Source organism: Neurospora crassa, linkage group VI, assembly GCF_000182925.2.
Source record: "Neurospora crassa OR74A linkage group VI, whole genome shotgun sequence".
Lineage (NCBI taxonomy): Eukaryota > Fungi > Ascomycota > Sordariomycetes > Sordariales > Sordariaceae > Neurospora > Neurospora crassa.
In genome coordinates, this window is record NC_026506.1 from 3,144,108 (window position 1) to 3,164,166 (window position 20,059).

Below are 20,059 nucleotides of genomic sequence, written 5' to 3' on the forward strand. Positions count from 1 at the left end.
CCCGCATTTGCGAAGACGGGAGTTGTAGGCGTGACTGCGCGGGAGTCCCCGGGATCCCGTGCAGGAGGTGATGCCGGCCCCGGTCTCACCCGAGGTGGTTGGCAGGCCTAGTAGCGGGCAGGGCGGAACTCGTCACTTGGCTCCAGGAGTTTGTGATGTTGTGCTGCACAGCTTACCTCCCTCTACTGTACATATTACACTCGTGCGTAAAGGACCCAGCATTCTGATCGATGATGGTAACTCGCGATACTATGGATCATGCGTGAACGGAGGCTAGAGACCGTCAATAGCGGAGCGACCCTCCTAAAGTGCGGGGCGGTGGAGCCAAGAAAGAGGCCACGATAATGCTGGGCGATAACGGGAGGAACGGAGTCACGACATCATCGGTCGGGGGCTGGTGGGAACCCTTATGGCCAGGCACTGCAGTCAGGAGGTCTCCCATCTGTCACCGGTCTTGAATCCTTACCGGCGTCAACAGCCACGGTCGGTCGGAAAGCCGATAGAAAAGCGAAAGAGAATACCTGGTAATAGCTCCCCGTTCCCGTCCGGTTCAGTTGTCGGTGTCCCGCCATGAACACGGAGAACTAACGAAGCTCATCGTCGCACCAGACGGAGCGCTTACCTCAGCAGCCTTTGCAAAGGTCGGTGGAAGAACCAACCGTGAGTCCGTGACACCAGCTGAGCATTCTGTGGTTTACAGTGCCAGCTGACTCGCCCCTTTACTGTCTGGAGCTGAAACGATGCCTGGCCGGGATGCACCTCCCGTCCGGTTGTTCTTTCGTTCGACGACCAACACCTCGACCCCTTTGGTGACACTCTTTGTGGTGTTGGTTAAAGACAAAGTCACAGGTCTCTTTGATTTTATATACTCATCTTCATGTCTTCTGGTCATTTCCTCCATTGCTGGAAAATTGCGATCCAACCGTTCACTCTTCCCTGTTTGCCTCTCGGTGCCCTCGATCGGACCACGTCATTGACCGCTCACTTCGTTGGGGGGTTCGCTTATCAAATGCGGGGAACCAGCAAGGTGCACGTCGGTATTCCATGATGCCAGCTGGACTGCTGCTGTGTGAAGCATCGAGCAAGAGGCCATCAACAACCTGATAGAGGGAACAATTATAATAACATGGAGAGAAGCTTGTCAAGATGCTGGCAAAGTAACGAGAAGTCGAGATGGCACTCTCGGATTTGTAAACAACTGAAACTCGAAGGTCCGTCGTCCAGCCACATGCAGATCATTCTTTGGCTTATTCATCCAGAGAGAACCTAACTGAAGCAGGGCAAACAGCCCGGCTGAGGTGACTGACGCATTGACGGGCAAACGGCTGGGTGAGTGCCCGCCACTGCAGAAGGCGTTGACAGTGCGATCAATCAGCCGCGGTCACTGTTGGGGGGGATGTCCAACCACTCCTGCCAACGGGCAACAGCCAACAGTCAAGGGGGAAACTGTCGTCTGACTGGCTTCTTCTCGCGCCTTCCCTCCACTTCTCTGTCACTCCCAACCGCCAAGTGGCTTGTGCGTGGCCTGTCAGTGAAGGTGAGTGACACACCACTCACACCGTGGCAGGCGTTGCAAACGGACCAGTGACGATCGACTTGGGACCTGGCACCTTTCCGCTTCCACTCCAGTCCCGTCACCTCTTCCCCTTCACTCAGCCCCCCCGCTTCGCTTCCCTTTCCAGGCAGTGGAAGCCTGGCCCCTCCAAGTTCGCCATCCTGATTCCTGCCACTTCCGCCGCAGCCAGCACCTGAACCTACTTATTTAATCCTCCCCGCCCATCTGCATCCCCGATTCCATTTCTTCCGCTTTCACCATCTCTCTCCATCGCCATCATCGCAGGAGTGTTCATCCACGCACATATCATTCCCGCCACTCGATTCTAGTCATTTCGCTTCATCCATCAACAGTCCATTCGTCCACTGCACAACCCCCATCATGCAGATTTTCGTCAAGACTTGTAAGTTATCGCACGCTCACCGCATCATCACTTTACCATCGATCGACCGATGCTAACTATCTCTTCGCAGTGACCGGCAAGACCATCACCCTCGAGGTCGAGTCGTCGGATACCATTGACAATGTCAAGCAAAAGATTCAGGACAAGGAGGGCATTCCCCCCGACCAGCAGCGCTTGATTTTTGCCGGCAAGCAGTTGGAGGATGGCCGCACCCTTTCCGACTACAACATCCAGAAGGAGTCTACCCTCCACCTTGTCCTCCGCCTGCGCGGTGGTATGCAAATCTTCGTCAAGACTCTTACCGGCAAGACCATCACCCTTGAGGTGGAATCGTCCGACACTATCGACAACGTCAAGCAAAAGATCCAAGACAAGGAGGGCATTCCTCCCGATCAGCAGCGTCTCATTTTCGCCGGCAAGCAGCTTGAAGACGGCCGCACTTTGAGCGACTACAACATTCAGAAGGAGTCTACCCTTCATCTCGTTCTTCGTCTACGCGGTGGTATGCAGATTTTCGTTAAGACGCTTACCGGCAAGACGATTACTCTCGAGGTTGAGTCTTCCGACACCATCGACAACGTAAAGCAAAAGATCCAGGACAAGGAGGGTATCCCACCTGATCAGCAGCGTCTCATTTTCGCTGGAAAGCAGCTCGAGGATGGTCGCACCCTCTCCGACTACAACATTCAGAAGGAGAGCACCCTGCACTTGGTGCTCCGTCTTCGTGGTGGTATGCAGATTTTCGTCAAGACCTTGACGGGCAAGACGATTACGCTGGAAGTCGAGTCTTCGGATACGATTGATAACGTGAAGCAAAAGATCCAGGACAAGGAGGGTATCCCGCCTGACCAGCAGCGTCTGATCTTTGCTGGTAAGCAGTTGGAGGATGGCCGGACCCTCTCTGATTACAACATTCAGAAGGAGAGCACTCTTCACTTGGTGCTGCGCCTCCGTGGCGGCCAGTAAGCGGATTGTCGTCTTTGTTTCTGATTCTTGATGACGAGCAAGGGTTCATTTGGGCGTTCAGCGTTTATTGGGTTACTTATTGCATCCATGGGTTGGGAAATGATGACAACCATGAAACAGGGCATATCTAGCCGAATCTAATGGCACACGCTTCATACATACAGCGATGCCATAATAAAGACTATATTTACGGTCTCAAACATGATGTCTCTTGGTGATTTGCTTGTGTCTCAATTCGTGAGCTTTTGTTATTCCCGTCAACCTGTCATCTGGTCAATTGGGGATGGAGTCGGACGTGTAAGTCAAGATGGTGGTGCAGTGGGTTGGTACACACCGTGCGAGGTGACCGTTGCGTGGCCGAAAGTGGCGCCCTTTTTTGGTGGACAAGATGCATCATACGTGAAAGATACGTACCGACCGCCGAGTTCAGTTCGCGCTAGTCCGGCCGTGGAGCCCTCCCTCCCCCCCTGTGAAGGACGATCCAACGTCCAACGTCCAACGTCAAGTTCGTAGTTGTGGAAGGTTGAATGTGAAGAGGACATCCGGAAGGACCTCTCATCCTCTCTAATCACCAGGGCAAGAACCATCACTGCATGGAGTTTGGGCACACATGAACCTGCAGAGATAGGCATCGGCGACTTGATTGACGTAAGGCCCGCGTCCAAGGTGTCTTAATCGACTCTTCATCTTCTTGATCCTTCTCTGTCCTTCTCTTGCTCTTCCACTCTTACAGTCAACGCAATACTCTCAATATTACACTTTCATCAGATTTTTCATCAAAGCATTGTTGTTTCTCGACCATCACAACAAGGAATCATTTCTTTGCGACCATACCATGAATATGCCATGCCTGTCTACCGCTATCATTTGAAGTTTGAGCTCTACCCCTCGCCAGATCCGACGCATAGCGCGCCCGCCGCAGCATTCCACCCCGATATCTGGTTACCTACCAAGGACTCGTCCATATTTGACGAGCTCCCCGCCCACCCTCGTACCTGGCAGCTCAAATCTTTGTCTTCAAGGCCATCGTCCAGGAGGAAACAGAATCGAGATATCATCCAAGGAGAAGGGCAAATCGAAGAGCAAGAGAAGAAGGGCCATTCGGAGAAAATTCCTCGAGCCTTGCCAGAATCGCATTTGGGACTTCTCAACGACAGCTCAGACCCCGAGGCGGAGGAAGGGACGGAAACCGGCGGAGTTATCGATTGCGGGGCATCCAGACCAGATTGCCAGAACCCCGAAGACAACAGGAACATCGTCAGGCTTTCAGGCAAGCAATCGCGCGCGACTTCTCCTCCGCCAAGATTCACGTCTGGGCTAGGGCCACGGACGGCAGCTAAGGACTGGCGCTTTGGAAGGATCAGCATCGAGAGCCTTGATCTGCCACGGGACGGGCATCTGCAGCGACACGCACAAACCGCGGCGGAGGACAATACTCAGAAGAAAGGCAAAGGGAAAGACACCCACAGCGCCACTGCTGGAACTGGAAAACCGGTAGCAGCCAAGAACAACAAGTCAGCAATGGCTGAGTCACTGAAGGATCAAGGACAGCAATCTCAACAAGAGAAAAATGGCAACCAAGAACGTGCGTCCCACGGTACGCCAGCGGCTTCTCTAGGCCCGAACCTCGGTGGCATGGGCCAGGCCACCAAGGGACGATACATACCCCTCGAAACCAAAAACACGGAGGTTGGGTGGGGCATCGTCCATCTGTACCGCGAGGCCGATGAGAGCAGTGCTCTTCGCGCCGGGGTGGGTGCAGGCAGCGCCAGCGGTAGCAACGGAACTGCTAGCAGCGGTGACGACGGCACTATTCTTTGCATCACTGCCGTTCCCATGTACATGAGTCCGAGTGACTTCCTGGGCTTCATAGGAGAAAAGTGGCGCGATGACGTGAGCCACTACAGGATGATCATGACGAGCAAGCTGAATCGGTACATGGTTTTGATGAAGTTTAGGGATCCGCAAAGGGCGAGGGATTTTAGGGTTCAGTTTAATGGGAGGCCATTTGACAGTATCGAGGTGAGTGACTCCTGGACTACATGATTTCCTGGCGTTGCTAATGGCAACTTTCTCGAAACCATAGACCGAGTTTTGCCATGTCGCCTACATCCAATCCATCACCGTGGAATCACCTGGCGGCCAGAAAGGTTACAGCACGATCACGAGCAACGCGGGCGGAAATGGCAACCCAGTCGACACCCTTCCCTCACCCAGCAACACCCTCAACCTGCGACCCTTCCCTCCCCCTACCCCCAACCTGATCGAGCTACCAACCTGCACTGTCTGTCTTGAGCGTATGGACGATACAGCCGGTCTCATGACCATCCTCTGCCAACACGTCTTTCACTGCACTTGTCTCCAAACCTGGAAAGGCTTCGGCTGCCCTATCTGCCGCGCAACCAATCCCAAGCCTACTGCAGAGGAAAGCAACCAGGAAAACCCGTACTCGCGACCCTTCGGCTCGGGACCTGTATCTAACCTCTGCAGCGTCTGCGACGAACCTTCGGACCTCTGGATCTGCCTGATCTGCGGCAACGTTGGGTGCGGCCGGTACAAGGGCGGTCACGCCAAGCAGCACTGGAAGGAAACTGCCCACAGCTTCAGCCTGGAAATGGAAACACAGCACGTCTGGGACTATGCGGGCGACATGTGGGTGCACCGCATGATCCGCGAAAAGGGCCAGGGCAAAGTGGTCGAGTTCCCTAGTCATCATATCCACAACAGCAACACATCTTCAGAGCGCAACAACACCGCGCGTGCCCCTGCCCCGGCATGGAGCTCCCAAGAAGAGACCATGGCGGCGGTTACGGGTGCGCCTCTACCCCATCCCCCGGTACCCGAAGACCAAGAAGTGGTCCCCCGCGCCAAGCTGGACAGCATCGGGCTCGAATACACGCATCTCCTCACCTCACAGCTGGAATCACAACGCATCTACTTTGAGGAAATGGTCGCCAAGGCAGCGGACAAAGCCTCCAAAGCATGTGCAGCCGCAGACGCCGCCTCGGCCGCCTCTACCCGTGCCATCCAAGAGTTGACCGATTTCAAAGAGGAGCATTTCCGACTCAAAGAAGAAGTCGCCTCTCTAGAGCGGGACCTCACGCGCGAGCGGAAGCGAGCCGACAAAAGCACGGAGCTGGCGAGGAACTTGTCGAAACAACTCCAAGAGGAGAAAAGAGTAGGGGAGGGTTTGATGAAGCGGATCAAGCATATGGAGAAGGAGGCCGAAAAGACGCAGGAGGAGTTGAAGATGTTGAGGCAGCAAAATGAGGAGCTGAAGGAATCCAATCATGATCTATCCATGTTTATTAGTGCTCAGGATAAACTCAAGAGTATGGAGCAGGAGGGACAAGTGACGGCTGAGGAGTTGGAGGAAGGGGGGACGGTGCTGATTCCTGCTGGGGAGGGGTCGAGTGCGAATGGAGGACAGGGGGGTGGGAAGAAGAAGGGGAAGGGGAAGAAGTAGGTTTTCGTTCCTGAGAAGTGACTTTGGTGATGTATGCTTCTGTATTGCTCCCTGTAGCTCGGAAGGGGGTGTTGGGAAGCACGGATTCAGGTAGAAAGGATAAAGGGGTAAAGGGGTAAAGGTTATTTGACCTTTAGCGAAAGTGGTTTGCGACATGATTGCATGTACCGATTAGCGACAGAATTAGGAAATGGCTTGGGAAGGAGTATGAAGGCTGCCCGTTGCCTCTAGCGGCATAGTTTGCAACACGGTACATACGATTGGTAGTAGCAGCACTTCGACACTCTGATCTCTGTGTCTTCACCAGATAGAGTGGGTTGGGAGGCGCTGGTCCTCCACGTTGTACACGTTGTATTTGATAGTATGATAGGAAATCGTTTCTGCTTGTTTATTATGTATCGGTGCTGGCAACATTTCTCAGTCTTGTTGGGCTTTTGTAATATACTGCTAACGTGTGGCCAAATATACTAGTACTGCCAGCCATCCATCACTGAGACTTCCTAATCTATGCGTTCCCTAAAGATGGAATTTCTGCTGTCTGAGACTCGTCGACCAAGGTAAATCACCGAGCAGTTTTTTTTTTTTTTTTATTTTTTTTATTTTTTTTTTTTTTTTGGGTTTACCATGACAAAACCTACAATCACTTGTTGGAAAGCTTCCGGGCTTCTGAAATCCAGTAACACGCCTGCTTAGCCTGGCACTAGCACGGCTGTTCTTGAAAATACCCGAGCTATATATACGTGTAAGTATATATGACCCCCCTAGGAATGATGGAAATTTATATGTGTCTCTGGGGGAATCAAAGATTGCCTTCCTACCTTCTTAACAACTTAGAATGACATAATACTTCGTATAGTGTTCACTAACTACTTAATCTTCAATGTTCACCCTCTTGCTCGTAAAAAAAACTCTTCGGACACACCTCTGACTGAAGTAGTAAGCCTAATTTTTAGTCAACCAGATTCCCCGACGGAGCAAGGAAGGGACAAGGTAAGTGATGCACATTGGAAATTTTGTGGGGCAAATAAACGACTACATGTACACCTGAAAAAAAGAGAGTGAACATGGTTTTGTTCATGCTGGTTAACCATAAGGTAGGTTTAGTCAAGTCCGAGTTTTTCTTTCTCAAATGTCCTCTAAAATTTATCGACACGCTACATCGCCAAGTGCGTCCGGAATCACAGGGGTCGTCAGTCCACTCGCTATCACAGGATGAACAGAAAAGACCTGGCAAGTTCAAACTAAATTGATGACTGAGGTGAAAACGCAGCAAATCTATCGGTATATATGCAAGAAGAAGATGAAAGCCCTCCCAAAAAAAAGTCCATCCAAAGTAACAACTCTGGCATGGTTGCCTTGCTAATGACAACAGTCAAGAACAAGAGGAGAAGATGAAGGAAGTCGTAAACAAGAAAAAAAAATAAAGCAGAGAGACAAGAACGAAACCAGCAATAACAATAACAACAACAACAACAACCCTAAGGGTATCAACGGCATCTCTTCCTCTTCCTCTCATGAGCCATCCATCCATCGGGTCTAGTAACCCATCTCCACGCATGCTTCATGTATATCAACATCTACATCTTGGTAGCAGCCCCTTGGCTACCTACCCATCGACTTCTGCCACCAACATTGCCACTCAGCTAGCTTCCTTCGTTGCGTGACAGTCGTCAAAAAGGAAATAGTTGGGGAAAAGAGAATAGAAACCTTGATCATACCAGCAGGCAGGCCTCTTCGCTCGTGGATTCTCGACAACCGAGCGAGCCCCTCCTTCGTGTTACCATTCATTCTCTTCCGAGCGAGTGATGGGCTAGGGCGAGAGTGAGCTCTGTTAACGAGATTTTCGTGTAACCACCCTTCTTTTATTTCTTTCCATGTCCGAGTCCGTCTTAACCGAGAAGGAGAAAGGGGGACGGTTGGAAGAAAGTGACGGGGCAAGGAAAGTGTACTGATGACTGGACCGAGCAGTTGGCGACGGCAGTGAGACGGGTCTCCTGTCTGGTCTTTGCTACATGCTGTTTTGCTATTGTCGACACATTGTGTTGTCTGTTGTTGATGACACACTTTGGTACGGGGTCTGTTGCCTCTGAGTGGTAGGTGGTAGTTTGTTGCTGTGTTGTGTAATGTTGTATGGAAGACCCGCCCAGCGCCCGCACCACTCAGCCTTTCTTAGCACGTCATCGGCACCCATTTTGGGGGAATAGCATCGCGTGCTTTCGCACGCCATGGGGTTGATTATTTCCGTGACACGCGCGCCTGCGTTTGGGGTCCAGCAACACCTGCAAATTTATTGCATTTGGTGAATGCATCTCCGCGGCTTTGAGGAGTCTTAGATAGAAAAGGTGCGGTTGTCCTGAACAACGGGAATTAAAAACAACCCCCGCCTCCCAGCCACAGCCGCCTCTCTGATCGGTCTTTTTTGATTTTGAACAATTTTCCAGGATTCGTTTCATCTGCAGCAGCATACGAATATGAAAATGCTAGTTTCCTCACTTCCTTTGTGGTCGCCAGACAAATCTCCGATGATGTACTCAGAGCCTTCCTCCGCCTGAACTACAACAGACACTTTCATGCAAGTTCATCGTAGGTCAGTCCGCCAGCCCAGCCATTCCCGCCGTCACCGAAAAGTTCCCATATCCGCCCTCATCGCTGCTGTCGCTACTTATACTCCTCGGGCTCTGCACACCGCTCGCATCGCCTCTCGCCGGCTGCTGATATCTTCGATCCGGTCCTCCTCGAACATAACTCTCGTTAAACCCACTCATACTGCCCATGCGCCCGAACCCAGAAGATGCAGGGCTACCAACACCATACCCGCCTCTCTGTGCCGATCCAGTACCCGTCCCCAAAGCAAGCAAGCTTTGGCTCCTCATAACTTCGGCATTGACACCCACCCCAACGTTGACCGCACTCCCGCTTCTACTTAGCAGCGGCTTCTCCGGCAACTGCTTTAGCAACCCAGTCGAGATATCGAGCATACCCATAGCAAATTCCGTCAAACCCTTGTGACCCTCGCCAGGCTTTGAGCTGACGCTGAGTGTCCAGCGATACTCTCCCAAGCGACGCCTGTACCAATCGGCCTCCTCTCTCCCTGGGGAGGTGGCCCAGAGAAGTGATCCAAACGTGCCGATCAAGGCGAAGTTGGTTTTGGAGGCGAAGTACCAGAACGCGCGCAGGTGAGAAGGGGTGAGGCGGTTCACAAAATCCATGGCGGAGATCAGACGGGCTTTAGCCGCGCTTCGGCAGATATGCTGGATATATGGATCAATGTTACTGGCAGTTGAGCTTGGGTTGCTGCTCGTTGTGCTGTTAACACTGGCGCTGAGTGAGGCGATGGTGGAGCCGGATGAAGAAGAGCAAGAAGCGTCGATCGAGCGGATGATGCGGCGGTGGAGAGTAATCTCCGTGGCGAAGTAGGCCAGGTGGAGGTAACCAATGCTAGAGAGGCGGTTGTTGTTGTTGTTGTTGCTGCTGTTGCTCTGTGACAGGGTGGCGCTTTGAAAGGTTGAGTCCATGCGAACCGAGTCAGGCAACCCGCTGTACCATTCCTTCAGCTTGAGCTGAATGGGTTTGGCTAGCGAGAGTACGAGTTGCGTGCCTTGAGGGCCAGCATTAGCAACGGCCCGCGTGGCTTGCAGGGTATAGAACGTCTCGAGGATCTCGGCGAGGATTTGGGAAAGTTGAACCATTTGGCAAAACAGAGTGCGCCCACGCTCCGTCTCAATCCGCGCCTCCGCATCGCTCTCCTCCCAGTCAATGTCGGGGAAATCATGAGGCGTCAAAACGGGCACGGCCCAGTTAGACGAAAAAATATGGGAAGGACGTCCATGTGCGAGCGCACCCCATTTATCCTGCATGTATAGCGCCCACGCGAGACGTTTTCTCAGTCCTCGCTCCCAGGGCGGGATCTTCCACGACGAGCAGTCGAGATGCAGACCAAGCTCTTGTCCGATAGCAACAAGCTGTGCCGTGGGGGCCCATTGATCACCCTCGGGGCGCTGCGAAAGCAATAGACCGGCTTGAATAGTCGACAGCTTGGGTCGATACATGGCATCTGCGAGAGTGACACGAACCAGTCTCTCCAGTTCCCGAACATTGGGTCGCGGCAGTGACGCCAGTTCCTCCGAATGATCCCACCAGTTGATGGCCAAGATGTATATGGCAGCAAGGAGCGGCGGCGAAAATTCTCGATGTGATCGGTCGTATTTTTCATAAAAGACCGATTTTTGGACAATGGGAAATCCGGGATGTACTATACGAAAGTACAGGTCGATTAGCTTTCGGCCATGCGGGGCAACGATACTTTCGATTTCGTCGACATCTTCGATTATATGGGCGTGTCCAGGCGTGAGTGAATCCGGGAGCATGAGGAAAGTATCCTCATCGCCGACCTTCCTTAGAGTCCCTCGGGCGAGGAGACTCTCATCATGTGGGTCAAAAGGGGAGAGGTTGATGAGCGAGGGCTCAAAGTCGGTCGTCGGCCCTATGTACTGACTATACCTGTCTGATTGAAGACCAAGGGTACGCTTTAGCAAGGTTGGGCCGCCAAAGTTCGCCATCTCCTCGATCAGGGACATGCCGGTAGTAACGGTGCTCGACAGGCTTGGTGGGTTCTGCCTTCGTTTCCTATTATCAAATCGTGCTGGGGAACTGCTAACAACCAATCAGATGTCAGAACACGCACATCAACGATTGTCTCAAGCTGAGATGGGGTTATGGGGTTTGTGAGATAAGCTGGGGAAACTCGAAGAGAGCGGAAGGTGGTGGGAGGGAAGTAAGAGCATGACACGAGGCAGACACGTGAGGTTGGCTGCCGCCGCTCATGGATGATGCCATGTGTGATGAAGGAGGTGTGCAGGTAAGTTATCATTCGCACCTTCTTTTACTGCCACTCTCCTCTGCATCACCGTTCAACTTGCGTTTCCGTGGCGGAGGGCTCTCGCCCAACGAACATTCTGCACCATTCGTCTGGCAAGCAACACAGCTCTCTTCGTCATCACTCATGACGCACTCAAGCCTACGGCGTAGACAAGCTTCACAGGGACTTGCTGGTTGTCCACTTAGAGAGTCTGTGTCCGGGGTGTTGATGCCGCTTCGGAAACCGGAGAAGGAGTCGCTATAGTTGATGCTTGCTTGTCGACTGGGAGGAAAGCGTGGGGGAGGTTTGGGCGCAATGGCAATGGGAGCCGTCCTTGGGACGGCACTGGGAACGGACATGATAACGATTTGGGGGATACAGAGACGATCGATCGCGGCCGGATTTACCCTAAATGTTGTCCCAGATGAAGTCCTATCCCGAGTATTGGACGAGGAAGAGCTATGGTACCGGTAGGTTGGACAAAGCTACTTTCCTATTCAAAATCTGCTCTGTGATCAGGCCAGGAGCAGTGCCGCAGGTGACTGGGGGACTGATGCTGTGACCAAGTATTTCTGAAGTCGTATGCGGGTAACGCTGCCACCCCCAACCAGGAAGAGGCAGGAGGAAGATATGGACAAGTCCAAGTGGTTGATACAGCTTACTGAATGGTCAGCCCCACGGGGAGGTGGGTGAGGTAGTGGCGTGCGCCCCCGTGTGGAACCAGAACAGAATGGTGTCTTCGAGACTCTGGGGACGAGGAGGCGACAGGGTCCACGGGCAATCGAACGCCCCCGGGGGATGATTCTGGGATTTCGGAATCTTTTCAAGGACGTTAGCGTTCCCCGGATTGAGCCCTGCTGACAGGAGGACCCGCGAGAAACGCTGCAGGTGGATGGGCCGGCCTGGATGGATCGAAAGACTGGTTACGTTTGGGGGTACTTGTCGCTTGTCTCCGAGGGTTGATAAGCAAGAGCGAACCGCAGATAAGGTTGATGCTCGTTGACGGCACAACTGCGGACAGATTATTTGAGGCTCGGGAGGTTGAATCCCTGCCACAAGTCCCCAGGATAACCGATGGGGTGAAACGCACACCTGGTCGCCGACTGCCTGGCCACTGTCTGTCTGTCTGTCTGTTTGTTCACCTGCCTTTGCGGCAACACAACAGGGGCTCCGTGTGTTTTGCACGGCTGGCAGCAGCAGGAGAACGATGACCGGAGAGGAAGGAGAAGCAGCCTTATCGCTCTCTTGACACCAGTACGTATCTCCCTGCCAGATTGAGTGAGTGACCTTACGCGACAACGAAAGGCGGAAGAAACCTGGTGTTGAGGGGAAAGCCAGAGATAAGGTAGGTAGAGTGTGGTAGCAGGTAGTACGTGAGGTATCTTTCTGTGTATATGATATGATGTGTATGTATTGATGATAAATAGAGCCCTCCCTGCTACGGAAAGAGGAAGCGTGTAAGCGGTAGCGTATGCGGATAATTTGCCAGGTCGCGCCCCGGATTGGGGAGGTATGAAGCAAGGCGTGTAAGGGCCTAGCCACCGTACCGTGTGTATATGAATGGGTCGCTATTGGGTAGTCTGGCTACCTATGATGGATGCGTATTGGTGAATGGACTTATAATAAATGTCGGCTGGGAGTTGTTTTAACTCGGACTGTCCTATGTGATGATCGAGACCAGGATAAGATGAGCTAGGCTTATCTGCGTCATTTGCGAGGATGACATGAAAGCACAGAACCAGGGATTCGGCTCGAGCTTTCGAGGTGTGGGAGTGGTTTGGTTTATTTTTTTTGTTTCTCTGTCTTTGTTTCGTGCAACATGGAGATGGTGTTTAAAAGGGAGTATGACGATTGAGAGAAGAAGTACACCGAGATCGTCGATAATCAATACCAGGAGAACTCCGAGCAGGAGATCAACTGCACTCAGGATAGATTATAAACTGGCACGCGCCTCCTTGTGAGGAAGAGCAATGCCGTGTCGAGCCACAAAAAAATCTGATGCGTGTGGGTGAGAATTTGGGAAACACCAGCTGTGGCACATTCATCAACCAACTTTGGATACCTTGGCGCTAGATTGGCGAGTGTAAAAGACAGTTCCATGTTGTCCACCGCAACTGGACCCTTGAGGCCGATAAGGAAATACGTGGTGCAAGGGGCAACAATTGCCTGCCTTTGGGGACGATTACCCCATGATGTGCCGTTCCCCCTTAACTTTGGAGGTCAGGTCGGGAACTAGTATGGGGTTATCTCGGAGCGGACAACGATAATGACGGCGACAAAGTGGTGCCCATCTGTCCTGCCTGAGAATAGTGTCGTGCCGTCAGGAGCATGGCGCGGTTGAGTTGCTGCAGAGACGGCCAGACATATGCGTCGGATATCACATTGTCAGGCCTTATCATCTTTTACGATTGAAGAACAAAATTCCTAATGGGAAAAAGACGATAACGCTTCATTGATCGACCTAAGATTCGTGAGTCTGGGGTACCTGCCGAGAGCGGGGTGGACATGGGGGGTGGGGCACATGGCAATAACAGTTGAGCACTTGTAGCTATACCGAAGGCTGTTAAGATGGCCGGCAGCAATAGGCCAGGAGGAGAGAGAGCCCGAGGTATCCGGTACTCTTTGTTGGTGTCGCGTGCGGGCTTGTTGGACCTTGGGTTGCCGGGATCGCAAGCCATGGCACCGGTTGCCGTGGATAGAGCCCCCCGGTCATTACCAAATCAAAAAGGCGCGTTCCCGGCACCCGCCCTCTTTTGGGAATACATTTAACGTAATGGCCTGACGCGCCGAGACATGGCAGTTGAAGGCAGTCTTTCAGATGTCTGTCGGTCTGTTCCTGCCTGTTGTTTGATCTTGCCGTCTTGATGGTGCGAGGGCATAAAGCTCTAGGTACACTACTGCGTCGGATTTGGTGTTTCATCGCCGAGTGTCGGGTAGGGTCATTTTGGTGATTTCTAAAGGCTTGTGAATGGTTCAACCTGGATGACTTTGCATCGTGTGTCGTTGCCAAGCGATCAGAGCGGAAAGCGCGGCACCTATTACCGGACAGTGAAAGCGTGCCCAAGCCGGCCAATTCAGAAGTGCCGGACTGGCTGTGCGGCCTCGGAACGATCTCCCACAAGAGGCAGCTTGGCAGTGAGTCCACAAGCCGGGAATTTATCGTGGAAGACGGTGAATCTGTTTTATACAGAGCAGGCGATGGAACGTCAACGTCCGATGAAAGGAGGAAAAAGTCCCATTGCCAGTCAACCAACTCATGACATCAAGCTTCGCCGTGCGCAAGCTGAGGTTCCAATGCTGGCGTCAGGGCGTCAGGGCGCTCTCTCCCGTCGTCTCGACTCACGATGGCGGATAGAGACGACCCCACAGTGGGGTCCAGCTGAAAGTCTGGAGTTCCCCGTCCCCTCGTGTGTTCCGTTTCAGCTTCGATTCCATGTCAGGGTCATGAGCATGTGAGATGTCGTGTGATTGAACTTTACTTTCTGGGAAGGGGCAGGGCACGAGACAAGCTGCTGGAGTTGTTTGATGACCAACGGCGCAGAAGTGCAAGTGTTATTCCAACCGGTCGGGGTTATGGCTGATGACTCGGACCCCCCCCCCCCCCCCCCCCCCACATCTTTTGGTGGTGTGGCTTGGTGTGCTTGTGTGCATTGTCGAGAGGTTGAGTGGCGGTGCAGGCTCTTTCTCGTCTTCTCCGTCTGCAGACTGCGAGACAATCGCCAAGCTCGCGTGCCCAGAACCCGGATCGATGACAGAGGCCCCCGAATGGAGGGTTTTCAGTTGACATATGCCGCTTGCATCGGTGGACGCGGGGGTATCTTCAAGAAGGCGGGGGGACTGGAAAGGGGCGTGACGGTGTGCCCAAAGTGCCGAGAGCCCTGGAACCGGGTTGAGTTAATATCATATCGCGAGTATCAACGGCAGCGAGTGATCTTGGACGGTACCGTTCGTTGCGGTGTTTGGAAGTCTGGGGGTTCTAGGCTCGCTAGAGATGATTGTATGATTTAACATGCAAGTTGTCGGAGAGTGTGTCTCTTGATTAGTGGTGATTTGCGAGGGCAGCTTGCGAAGGAGGTTCGAGTCGAGGGAATAAAAAACTGGCATATGGCGGTTGAGAGCTCTGCAGGTTACACAGGCAGGAAGGCGATGGGAGAAAATTCTGACGAACAGGCAGGCACTTGCGACGCACAATTAGAGGTACACTTCTGTAACTCGGTAGTCGCGACTGAGACTCTTGAGCCTCACCGGTTGGTTGACTTTGACCGCTCCTTCCGCCGTTGATGCACACTTGCCCTTTCATTCAATTACTTCAGTTGAGATGATGATGATGTGTGGGTGGGGGACGACCTGAGTTCACTTCGGTTCCAGTGCCACCGACCGAATTATGAGACCCCAACCGTTGAATCAGTTTCCCATATTGGTGTCACTTCGCCCCCTTCGGATAGTAAACCATACAAACCTCTCTGTATGCCGTCTTCTCTCCCTCAGCTTTGCCCTCGTCCTCACCCGAGATCATCCCCAGGGCAGGTATCTCCATCTCAAAGCCATCCACAGCCTTGAACCCTAACCTCTCATACATCGGAACTGCCTCCATCGTACTCTCCAAATACACCGGCAGCGGTCCATGTTCCTCCTGTGTATCTTCCACCAATTCAAGCAACCGTCTTGTCAGCAGAGACCCGGCTCCACGGCCTTGGTGCTTGGGGTCGATGCATACAAACGTGAGATCTGGCACGTGTCCAAAGAAAAGATGGAACGCGTTAGTATTGTAATAGGTAGTGTACGACGTCGGTGATGTATAGGAGAACATGAATGGGGTAGGTAACAAAGGCAAACTTACGCCAACATCTTATCTCCATAAACCCACTCCTCTCTTTAGCCTCCGATGCCAACCGCGCATACTCCTCTAGATACTCCCTCCTGCATCCTGGGAGGTACTTGATTTCTCCGTCTTCCAACTTCTTCTTTTTGTCCTCGTCACTCTTCCCCTTCCCTTTGTCAACATTTGGAGGAGGATACTCCCACCGAATGAACCCCGCAATCTCATCCTCGCCTTCAAGCCTGGCCACCCAGATGCCTACATCGCGGCGAGTCGATGTTTGGAGTGGACCAATCTTTTGCTGAGTGTCTCTGGCGAGAAAGCATTCGAGGGCGTCTTGGCTTTTGCGTGTGGGAAATTGGGCGTGGAGGAGCGGGTTGGTTTGCATGGCGAGGAGGTGGATTTGGGCTATGCGGGCTGCTTCGAAGGAGGCCGAGGCCTCAGAGGGGTGGGAAATGGTGAATTTGGGTATGGTGGGCATCGTGATGGTTGTGGTCCTGGTAGAAGAGCTGATGGTGGTTGGTGGGGGTGGAAAGGACAAAACAAGATAGACCGCGCTGAAGGCAAAGTAAAACAAGATACGAGATCATGTGACGCAGTTAGTATCCAAACCTCCATTTATCATAACTGCTGATACTGCTGATACTGCTGCTGCTGCTGCTGCTGCTGCTGCTGCTGTTGGTGTTCTTGACTCCCTATCCCAGACTCATCACTCCCCGCTCTTGCCTCCCTTTCATCCGCCTCATTTAACAGCCTACACGGCGTCTCTATCCACTCTGACCACCCCGGCCCCAAGCTCGCCATATACCTCGCCAAGCTATCCAGCAAAAACCTCCCCGAATCGCCCGCTATCCACGCCTTTCGACACAGATGTAGACAAACAAAGTAATACGCCAAAACCGCCAACACCTCCGGCTTCCCTTCCTCCAACATGCCCATGACCGGCTTCGTCAACATGGTACCCCACGCCAACATCATCTGCACCTTTGCGGTCGGACTCGACGTGGCATCAAAGATGAATTGCACACGATGCACCGCCTGTGTCAGCCCATGCAACCTCTCCTTATCGTCATCATCTTCTTGGGAAAGCCTCGACTCCAGCCGACGCAGGATCTCATCGCACTCGGGCCCCGAGCCGCGCGTGTCGTACAGGCGGATGCCCGCCTCGATAATCGGCTTCAGCTCGCTCTGCCTCATCTCGTCCATGTGTCCCTCCAAGACGCCGTGGATACCGCGGTGCAGGTGCAAATAACCCACAATACGGGTCAGCGTAGCAGGGAACTCGGCGTCTCGATAGCTCAAGGTGTCGCACAGGGCATGGACACCCAGAATGGAAGAAAAAAGAAAGAGCGGAACGCGCTTCTCGATGCACGCGTCAAAGTGCGCCATGTCGATGCTGTTGAACAGGGTCAGGGCGTGCGTCTGCAGCTGGATGGCGTGGTGGTGGTAAAAAGCTTCACGATGCGGGCGCAGGACGGATAGGTGACGGGCCGAGAGGGCCAGGATCTGGTACATGAGGTACGGCTCGCCGAGGGCGTGATTCATGGTGAGCGAGCGGGCCGAGTCGCCGAATGGAGCAAAGGTGAAGAGGACGTCGGTGGTGAAGTGGTAGAGGAGCTCCATGTGCACCATGTTGACGTTGGGCGATGGCGGTTCCGAGTCTTGGTAGCCCGTGGGGACTGGGAAGGGAGTGACGTCCGGCATGGGCATGGTGGATGCGGAACCACCGTAGCCACCGCCGGAGAAAGAGGCTACCGAGGCCGAGGCAGACCCGGCGCCGGAGGAGGGTGGGGTTGCGGCTACCGAAAGGTGATCGGCCGGGGATCGGGCCAGTTCATCGCTGCCAGTGTCGGCCCCGGGCAGAATGGGGTAGGAACATTCTCTCTCAACGGTTTGGCAGTTGATGCATCGCGGTCGTGTTTCGTCGCACTGTCGATGAGTGTTAACTCACTGTGTGATTAGTCTTGAGTTTTGTAAGTGGGCTACTACTCACCTTGATATGCCGTCTCTTGCACTCGAGACACCCTTTTCGGGACTTCCGATGACTTCTCCGCATCATGGGTTAAAGTGAGGGATGGGTAGTGTAAGTTGGGCTACTAAAACGGTAGGCTGCTGGGCGGCAAGGGGCTGCTACGTGTAAGACGCTGTACAGAATATTGCCGAAACATCAAGTTCCCTGTCAGTCTCGACAAGTCAGATTCGGGTGGCAAACCGAGAATGACATGCACAAAATGATTGAACTTTATCGTTGTCTCAAGTCGGGAGGACTCCAATGCTCCATGTTTGGCATTTATTGGACGAGTTTCAGAGCGTCTGGGGGACGCGTATTCATGATCACTTTGATTGCGTGTCAACAAAGGGCGCAGCTGTTGGAGCGCCTTGGGTCCGTGAGCAGCAGCCACACCGTGACTGATTAACTGTAGCGTAGGGTTAATAGCGAAGTGAGCCTCCACCGCTAAGAATCCAAGACAGATCCATTTCTCCGCTAAGCCCTGCCCACGGTGTCCGGTTTGGTACCGAACCCGAGGTTGACCCGTCCCAAGCCAAAAGCTCAGCCCCAATGTTGACTAAAAATACGACGCCTTCATCTCCCTGTTTCTATAAATCGTATGAAACACCCACGTGTTCCTGGCGTGCTACTGAGTATCAGGGGGTGGCAGATCCCACGGTCGAGCAGCTGAGGCTAAGGCACCTTTGTTGTTCTTGCTCTTTCTAGGGCTTCTTCTCCTGGCGGACGCAGGACCGGCGGTGGTGATAGGTCCGGGACCGACGAACCGTAGCACCCAGTCCCACACTGTCCGCGTCTTGTCCAGCTGAGGATGCGTCGTTCCTGTCACGGATAGGTCCGAAGGGGCATAATGACCGCCGGCATCTGTTGCGTCGAGCTTTGCCCGGAAAAGCAGGTGGACTTTGGTCAGACCCTTGCGCAGACTGGAGCCGTAGACCTTTTTGTTGAAGACGTTCAAGGCGACGTTTTGAATGAGGACCACATCCCTATGCCGCAGTCCTTCAAGTATGCTGCCCTGTACGGTTTCGCAGCCAGGGGGTAACCAGAAAGTGATGGTGAAGCCAGCTTTGGTCTCGTCACCCACGAGCACCTCGACCAGGGAGCGGTCTAAGCCCCAGCGAGTGCTAACCGACCGTGGCGGAGAGATGGAAATGATGCCGACGATCAGATTGCAGGTGATGGTCTGGGGTTGTGCCTTGACAAGGTAAGCGGCCGATGGGATATCCTTGAGGTCAGTAAGGCGGTCACCGCCACGGAATGTCAAGGGCTCTTTGACGTTCTCGTCCCCATCCACTGCATGAACCGTGGTCTCCAAGAATGAAGCCGTATCCAGATCCTCCTCGCTCATTGCCGACGTGATGGAGTGTTGCGACTCTGCTTCTCTAAGCAATGTAGCGTCCAGGTACGAGGATCGGACATGTTGATGCAACGTAAGGGAGTGCTCGTAGAACTGGGACTCCAAGTCGCCATGGACGACGGACGATTCGTCAAATGACGACGATATAGACGCGGTAGTAAGAAAGTCATCGGGCTGATCGACTGCTTCCAGACCGTGAGCTGGGTTGAAGCGGAAGCTGGAGTCATATTGTTGAGTGTAGCCGGTGAAAATACGTTCTCTCACGAGACTAAGGGATCTCCATGCGGCAGGAGTCGGAGCAGAGGCCGGGATGATGGTCTGCTCTTCCCGTGGTTGGAGGATGCCCATGAAGCTGGCAATGGGCTCATCGAACTCGACAAGTAGATCCGGGGTGGCCCAGTCAAGCGCCCGGCTGTCTGGAGCTCCAGTGAATATCAGGACTTTGGAAGCCATTCATGCTTGTGACAGTTATCATAAGAGAAGCGAGTTGTCGTAGGTTGTTTGGTTGTAAACGAAAGGAAAGAAGGAAGCCGAGTGGAAGTGAAAGTGCTGCCGGGCGGGCCCCACCACATGCCCGAACGGCACGGACTTCTCCAAGTAACTGCTCCAGGCCCGGAAGTGGTGCCC

The 20,059-nt window shown here is 53.3% G+C and overlaps 6 protein-coding genes across 7 annotated transcripts; 2 read left to right on the plus strand and 4 right to left on the minus strand.

Moving 5' to 3' along the window:
* The first annotated feature begins 936 nt into the window (after positions 1-936).
* Positions 937-3,476, plus strand: ubi (ubiquitin). Its single transcript, XM_953710.3, has 3 exons — positions 937-1,211; positions 1,280-1,958; positions 2,029-3,476. Exons 2-3 carry the CDS (start codon positions 1,937-1,939, stop codon positions 2,922-2,924), a joined length of 918 nt encoding a protein of 305 aa, XP_958803.1. The 5' UTR covers positions 937-1,211; positions 1,280-1,936; the 3' UTR covers positions 2,925-3,476.
* Positions 3,477-3,770: 294 nt separating this feature from the next.
* Positions 3,771-6,785, plus strand: NCU11215 (RING-10 protein; the record flags this gene model as incomplete). The annotated part of the gene is made up of 2 exons (XM_001728385.2): positions 3,771-4,946; positions 5,011-6,785. 2 exons carry the CDS (start codon positions 3,771-3,773, stop codon positions 6,388-6,390), a joined length of 2,556 nt encoding a protein of 851 aa, XP_001728437.1. The 3' UTR covers positions 6,391-6,785.
* Positions 6,786-7,409: 624 nt separating this feature from the next.
* NCU05994 lies at positions 7,410-12,573 on the minus strand (the record flags this gene model as incomplete). 2 transcript variants are annotated; one of them, XM_011396689.1, is made up of 2 exons in its annotated part: positions 7,410-11,040; positions 11,267-12,573. In XM_011396689.1, the coding sequence occupies 2 exons, from the start codon at positions 11,605-11,607 to the stop codon at positions 8,979-8,981; spliced, it is 2,403 nt and encodes an 800-aa protein (XP_011394991.1). In that variant the 3' UTR covers positions 7,410-8,978. The 2 variants fall into 2 exon arrangements, with proteins under 2 accessions (XP_011394991.1, XP_011394990.1); XM_011396688.1 differs by having other exon boundaries at positions 8,585-11,043; positions 11,267-11,607.
* Positions 12,574-15,521: 2,948 nt separating this feature from the next.
* NCU12125 (hypothetical protein) lies at positions 15,522-16,712 on the minus strand. Its single transcript, XM_011396756.1, has 2 exons — positions 16,089-16,712; positions 15,522-15,976 (listed from the first exon to the last, which is right to left on the minus strand). The coding sequence occupies exons 1-2, from the start codon at positions 16,546-16,548 to the stop codon at positions 15,672-15,674; spliced, it is 765 nt and encodes a 254-aa protein (XP_011395058.1). The 5' UTR covers positions 16,549-16,712; the 3' UTR covers positions 15,522-15,671.
* On the minus strand, positions 16,649-18,123 carry NCU12126 (hypothetical protein; the record flags this gene model as incomplete). Its single annotated transcript, XM_011396757.1, has 2 exons — positions 16,649-17,996; positions 18,061-18,123. The coding sequence occupies 2 exons, from the start codon at positions 18,121-18,123 to the stop codon at positions 16,689-16,691; spliced, it is 1,371 nt and encodes a 456-aa protein (XP_011395059.1). The 3' UTR covers positions 16,649-16,688.
* Positions 18,124-18,703: 580 nt separating this feature from the next.
* On the minus strand, positions 18,704-19,885 carry NCU05992 (hypothetical protein; the record flags this gene model as incomplete). The annotated part of the gene is made up of 1 exon (XM_953707.1): positions 18,704-19,885. The coding sequence occupies one exon, from the start codon at positions 19,883-19,885 to the stop codon at positions 18,704-18,706; it is 1,182 nt and encodes a 393-aa protein (XP_958800.1).
* Positions 19,886-20,059: the final 174 nt, after the last annotated feature.